Genomic DNA, 7,356 nt, shown 5'->3' with positions numbered 1-7,356 from the left:
AGCTAGTAGCTTTAGGTATGNTGGGGATGCTATGTTGAACTCAGTCCATAAGTACTATTTATTGGATTTATTACTTTGGCCCAATATGCAACACAACTTTGCTAAGTATGGGATATGGCTGAGGCATGTGATATAGTGATAAAGATGTTTATCTCAAATAAAGCCACATCAAGTTCAAATCCTAGTGTAATTGCTGCTATAGTGTGTGTGAGATGTGTGTATGAACAAAAAAAAAAAATCATGGGTTATGCTTTCATATTTTCAAAGTTTTGGGTCAATACAGTAATTATTCAAAATAAATGACGTAAAATAAATATGATTATAAAGTATTAAGGGGAACTACAAAAGATCTCATCATCCACTCAAAATTCATGAAATTAAACGTAAAGCTGCGTAAATAATAAAAGGCAAACATATACATCCTAAAACAAATAAACAATAAACGCAGTGTTAACATTAATTTTAAGCAAAGGCAACAAAAATCAAAGGAAACAAGATATAATTTAAATGCTTAAGATCCCAAATGCATCAAGCTAAGAAAACGGTTGTGAGAACCATCTGGGACTCTATGGATGCCTTGAGTAGCTTTAATCCCTGTAACACATTAATACGGAAAGAAAAAGAATAGATAGCGATATAATTTAAAGGTGGAATAGGTTGAAATGAGAGATGAGTGTAAGAGAGATACCTCTTCCATGCCAAGTTTAACAACGGTTTCTTTCAAGACACCAACATTCTTGACATTGAACTGATTGAGCATGGTGATGCCTGATATGGTTGACATGGGCTGAATGAGAAGATTATCCATGATCATGTATGTTATTACTTCTTTCACAAACCCATTATTGCTCTTATTAGGTTCCGCCGTGGCCGTGGAATAATTCACTTCCCTGGTCATACCTCTACCACACGCGGCACATTTAGAATTGTACACATCTGTTACAGTGCTGCTACTGCAATAATAATTATTACCGGATCTCTTCGGGCACCTGTAGAGCTTTGGAGTTATCTGGGAGTGGTTTATAGCAGCTGAAGGGAGGAGGCCGGAGATAGCAGGTGAAGAGGTAAGAATGGTTGGATTAAGGATAACATCCTTAGATAGGTTTGGTTGCCAGTAAACATGGTTGAGGTTTTCAACGCTCGAATAAAGATTTCCCAAGCAACCAACAACGGCTTCCTTGGTTAAAAGCTTGATGACGGTAGCTAGTGGCAACTGAAGCAAGGTGAAGAGGAAGTCCACCACATCTTTAGAGGCTTCTGCAAACAGCACTTTCTTACAACTGCCAGTCTGCCGCTGGCTGGTTGGATACTTGCAGGGAAGTTGCATTGGAAAGGGTTAGTGTTGACGGCTGACTCGTTTTGGAAATTGAAGTTAATTGAATTTTTACTAAAGCTTTTTAGATGCAAAAATAGAAGAATAAAACAAAAAGAAAGATTTGCTTTATATTTGAAGGGCAATATGCATTTATATGCAGTTTGAAAGCTAATCTTAATTGCATACTTTACGCACACAAACTCAAGATATTATTGAATAATAAAAACTATATAAGAAGAATGAATTAAGTTTAAAAATTGTAAGTGAAAAATATATCTAATTAACATCAAGATACGAGTAAAGTACCAATTCGGTCTCTCCATTTTCTAAAATGATAAGATAATCCTTAACCAAAAACATGTTTCATTATGGTTCCTGACTCTATACTCCGTCTGTCAACTCGATCCTTCTGTCAGTTTTTCGGCGAAAACTCGACGAAAATTGCTGACGTGTCAGGTTAAAAAATAGACATGGACCTAGTTGTCTCTAAATTTAAATTGGTTAGGGGTTTATTTGTCCGTATTATTCTTTAAATAATATTTTTTATTCATTATATTAATATTCTTTTTTTAATAAATAAATACAAACTAATTAATAAATTATTCAAATTTAAAAATATCATTTATTATGAAACCAAATAAATAATTTTTAAATATAACTTTTAAATATATAAATAATAAATATTAAAATTCAGTTAATACATTAATAATAATAACCCTATGATATACTATTAGTATTATAACTAATAGTATTATAACTTTATTAAAAAAAATATTAATATAATAAATAAAAATATAATTAAAAATATTGTTTAAAGAATAATACGGACAAATAAACCCCTAACCAATTTAAATTTAGAGACAACTAAGTCGCTGTCCATTTTTTAACCTGACATGTCAGTAATTTCTGTCGAGTTTTCGCCGGAAAACTGACAGAAAGATCGGGTTGGCAAACGAAGTATAAGGTCAGGGACCGTAATGGAACGTGTTTTTTATTAAAGGTCGTCTTGTCATTTTGGGAAATAGACAAGGACCGAGTTGGTACTTTACTCTCAAGATATTTTCAATCAATTTAGGTAGTAATATATATATATATATATATATTAATTAATTTGACCGTCGTATACTACTGCATGTTAATAAGCAATAAATAATTTTTTTAATAAACTAAAGTATGAATGTGGAGTGATCTTGAAGCGTTAATAATTAACAACAGTATTGGTAGCAATTTGACAATCTTGTTCAATAACGTAAGTTGAATGTGTGGAGACAGTTTTAATTAGCAGTAGTGGGCCAATGATGTTGTACATAATAGGAAAAGGGTTATGCTAGGTAACCCAAGATGCAAAACTAACCCTTTCCAAATTTCAAGTAGGCAACCACCCTATAAAATCAATCAAAATCATTCCATATACAAATACATACAAAGCAATTTCTTTTCTTATGGCATCGAGTAGTAGTTTGAGCATGAAGTTTCTGGTGGACACAAAGCGTGAGAAAGTGCTGTTTGCGGTGGACTTCCTCTTCAGCTTGCTACAACTGCCTCTTGGTGCGGTGGTGAAGCTTTTAACCAAGAAACACGTGGTTGGTTGCTTAGGCAATCTATATTCAAGTGTTCAAAAACTCGACCCTACTTACATGCAACCAAACATATCTAAGAATATCCTGAAGAAATTGGAATCTTAAGAGTTCAAATGGTTTCTTAGCTTTTACCACTTACCAGCAATTAAGATGTTTGAGTCTGTTTTGTCTTTGTTGGTCTTAATATATGTTTCTTGTTTCAGGATGTGTTGGTGTTTTACTATTACTTATATGTATTTCGAACAATAATACAATAAAAATGAGTTGTTTTCTCGTCAATTGCTTTACATTAATCATCCTTTTTTCTATATTATTAAGATATTCTGTATGTCCACTGCCAAGTTACTCTGATAGTATGACCCCTTAATTTGTAAGTAATGAATCTTAAGTTTTGAAATCTAGCTAGCTTTGGCTATGAGAGTTTTTAAGAAATTGTGGAAATTTATTTAAAGTCAATTTTGATATAGCAATAACTTGACTAAAACCAGTAGAAGTCTAAAATTTAAAAATTAGAAGTGCAATATCACCCTGAAATTTAATTAACATACTCGTTTAATATTTTGATTTATTGTACGTGCCTAAATCAAAATGCTTACGTGCGTGGTGAGACTTTACAATAATATTCAAATTATTAGTTTAATTGTGAAGAAGTGAAGCCAGATAAAATAAATAAATAAATAAACAAAAGATTAAAAATTGGAAAGGAAGTGACAAGAAAACAACTCGTAATATTTCATAAGAGTTCAAACCTATCTGAAGCTGCATATAATTATATACAATTATACATGGATTGAAGGATAATAGCTAAAAGACAAACCATACTAAAACAAGAAACATATCGTGAACATTTCTATATCTAACAACTAAAGCAAATAAAGTAGAAATTAAAACTACTACAAATATAATAAATTCTTAAGATCCGAAATTATATTGATGAATCTAAGAAAACCCTTGTGAGAACCATGTCGGACTCTTGCATACATGCCTTCAGTATCTTCAAGCCCTGTAATGACACACAAATAGAGATAATTATGAGTTTAATTTAAAGGATAACAGATTTAAACATGGAAAATACTACTTAGATACATCACATTCACATACCTCTTTCATGCCGAGTTGAACAACAGCGTCTTTCAAGATAGCAACGCTCTTGACATCGAACTGGTTATTAAGCATGGTGATGCTGGATATGGTTGACATGGGTTCAACGACAAGATCGTCCATGATCATATAAGTTACGGCTTCTTTCACAAACCCATTATTATTGTTGTAAGCTTTACCCTTGATATAGGTCATTTCCTTCGTCTTACAATAATAATTCTTATTAAAAGGGTAAAAAAGAGGTTTATACACGTCTGATAGAGTGTTGCAATTACCATAGTTATTGCACGTCGTGCACAGCTTAGGAGTTATCATTCCAGCAGCTGAAGGGAGGAGGCCGGAGATGGAAGGTGAAGTAGGGCCAAGAACGGTTGGACGAAGGAGAAGATCCTTAGATAGGTTTGGTTGCATGTAAATATGGTTCAGGTTTTCAACGCTAGAATAGAGTTTGCCTAAGCAACCAACGGCAACTTCCCTGGTTAAAAGCTTGACGACGGTAGCAAGTGGCAACTGAAGCAAGGTGAAGAGGAAATCCACTACATCCTTAATTAGAGGCTTCTACAAACAGCACTTTCTTACTCTCTGTGTCTATCAGAAGCTTCACACTCAAACTATTATTCGGGGATGTCTTGGTCGTCATGCCTCAAAGACAGAGTAAATCTGAATCTGAACGGAGTAATAATTCGTTAGTTTTGAAAGGCTATATATATAGAGAGATGGAGGGAAGTTGGAAAATCCACACCATTCATGAATTGATGCATGCATACGCCTCGAGAGTCCACACCACTTACCTTTCCAATACCACTAATAGTTATCTATACTCTTTAAAATATCTTCCACAATTGCTTAATAATAATACGGGGAGTGCTAGGTAAACAATGACTACTTTAAACAACATGAACAACCACCAATTAAATAAAAATACAATACACTATTATAAGGATATTATAAGGATAGGACGCATCGTTCAAAATACATACATACTTTTCCTTTAACAAAACACAAATACCTACTTATATCCATATCGTTGAACAAGAAACATTATATTAACTGCACAAAATAGAGCCATTCTTAACATTTGATTTGAAACCGCGAGGCTCATATATAGATGAAACTACTATATACTAGTTGAATATCTTTATGTGTCCATACTCTTGAGGAAGACGCTTGTCAACACTCTTCGACTGCAAAGAGGCCTTCAGTAGCCTTAAGCCCTGTACAAGAAACAATAATAAATATTTATTATGAATGAAAAGAAATAATAAGGAGATAACATACCTCGTTCATTCCAAGCTGAACCACCTTCTCTTGCAAGGCACCAACCTCCTTCACATTGAACTTGTTAATTAAGCAGAGTGATACTTGAAATTGTTGACATGTACGTCACAACCTCTTTCACAAAGCCATTGCTTCTACTTATTACATGTACCCTGCCCTTCGGAGAAAAATATCTCATCCACGCTCTTATAGAGATTGCCAATGCAACTCACCATGGATTTTTCAGTTAGGAGCTTCACTACTTGCACTTTGTGTCGACCAGAAGTTTCATGCTCTCCTTTATGGATGTGGACGATGCCATGATCCAACACAGTTTTTATCTGTTTTTCTGTGATGAGATGGAGGGTAAATGAGAGTTTGGTTATGCATTGATTTAAATAATCTTTTTTTTTCAACTAAATTAGATATATACGGTGAATGATCATAAATAATTTAGTAATACTTAAATCTATCAATAAATTTTTATATATTATTTTATTGACAAGTAAAGATATTTATAATAAAAATATTTTTTAAATTAATATAATCATGTATTATTATTCATTAAATACTAATTATAATATAATTATAATCATTGTTGTCAAACTCTCGAGTTAACTCGTAAATTCGTACGAGTTTACGAGTTTAGGTAGTGGAATCAAGTTAACTCGGACACAAACTCGTTTTTGAGTAGATTCGGGTAAACTCGGGTGGACTCGTGTAAACTCAGTCAAAATCGCGAGTTTGAGAACGAATTTGCGAGTTTGCTTTGGGTGCCGGTTTTGGCAAAAAATGACATGACTTGGGCCCAAGAAAAAAGAATAACGTTATATGTTATGCTAATCCAGTAACACGAAACTCTAAATGACTAAATCCTTAATCACTCTTCTCTCGGTTCTCTCCCTCTTCATCGTTTTCTCACTTTTCAATTTTCGCCGCCATTTGTCGTCGGTTGCCTGCGTCCCTGAACAGTCGTACATCGCTCTCTACTCTCTCCTCTCAGTGCTCTGCTTCTCCTTACCATCGCTGGGTTTTTCTTTGATGCACGAGGAGCCTCTGCCATCCACCGCGCTGGCTCGTTCGACTCATTGCCACTGTTTGTTTATGACAAGCTTCATTATAGGAGTTGATTCGTCCTGGCACTGGGGTGGCTGAGTTTAGCAACTCCGAGCAAACAGCCGTCGGAGAGGAAGAGCTATACGACGGCCTGGATCGAACACTGCGGCGAGAATACCTGCAAAAGATACTCCGACACTCAAGTTAGTGATAATCTCAAGTGAGAGTGATTAAGTAAATATGAAGACTGAGAATAGAACCTGAACCTTAGCCGAGGATATTAGCTCGGCTTTATAGGCATTATTCTGCCCGTTTACTGTGAATAAGTCCTAGTTTGTAGGTTGGTTATGATATTCTGTTTTGGTAATTAGGTTTGCCAAGCATGTCTCTTGTTTTCAACTGGGTGAGGCCGTTCCTATCTGCTTTCGTGCCGAACTTTTCGGACGACTGATGCGGGACCGAGCTTATTTGCTGACATGCCGAGCTTTTCGTGCGACCGAGGATAAGGATGACGTATCATAGCCCCCAAGCTTGCCTTGGTTTGGACAGGACTAAGGCGAGCTTTCGGACCAAGAGTACCACAATCCTCGGTTGCTGAGTTGTTTGTCGCATATGCCCCTTGTAGCACCCAAGCTCGGCTTGGTTCTGCCTCAGAATGCAAAACGTTTCTGGTTGCCTCGTGTTACGCACCATTGTGACATGATTGATGTGAAACTGCTCCGTTTTTCTAGGCACCCCTGTCCATGGGTTTTTGTAGTGGGTTTAATGCTTCTCGTTTCTAACAATTTTGGTTTAAATGCTCTGGTATTGTAACCATTTGTGCTTGTTGGGGAGTTATTTGTAGTTTTCATTGCTTCTTTCCCTCATACTTCTCTGTTTCAAAAAAGGAAAAAAAGTTTGTGTTTTCTGCCTGACTGAGAATGAGTAAGAAAGGCCAGTGTTAACTCCTCTACTTTTTTGCTTTTCTGTCTTTCTTGTTTCGTTCCTTGTGATGGAGGACTGTAATGTGGGTGACCTGTACGGTTGGGTGGATCCTAGAGTGAAGGG

General features: G+C 35.5%; 1 protein-coding gene across 1 annotated transcript; it reads right to left on the bottom strand.

Moving 5' to 3' along the window:
- LOC107616236 lies at nt 450-1,327 on the bottom strand. Its single transcript, XM_016318220.2, has 2 exons — nt 689-1,327; nt 450-594 (listed from the first exon to the last, which is right to left on the bottom strand). The coding sequence occupies exons 1-2, from the start codon at nt 1,325-1,327 to the stop codon at nt 529-531; spliced, it is 705 nt and encodes a 234-aa protein (XP_016173706.1). The 3' UTR covers nt 450-528.

This window comes from Arachis ipaensis, chromosome B09 (genome assembly GCF_000816755.2).
Source record: "Arachis ipaensis cultivar K30076 chromosome B09, Araip1.1, whole genome shotgun sequence".
NCBI classification, from domain to species: Eukaryota; Viridiplantae; Streptophyta; class Magnoliopsida; order Fabales; family Fabaceae; genus Arachis; species Arachis ipaensis.
Note: the sequence above shows the minus strand (reverse complement) of the source record. Positions and strands in the feature narration are given on the sequence as shown.

What these genes read in the sequence shown, in the direction of transcription:
- LOC107616236 (XM_016318220.2), bottom strand. Translation starts at nt 1,327, where the DNA reads ATGCAACTTCCCTGCAAGTATCCAACCAGCCAGCGGCAGACTGGCAGT. An exon ending in TTAAACTTGGCATGGAAGAG is followed by an intron (nt 595 to 688) that starts GTATCTCTCTTA and finishes AATGTGTTACAG; the next exon opens with GGATTAAAGCTACTCAAGGC.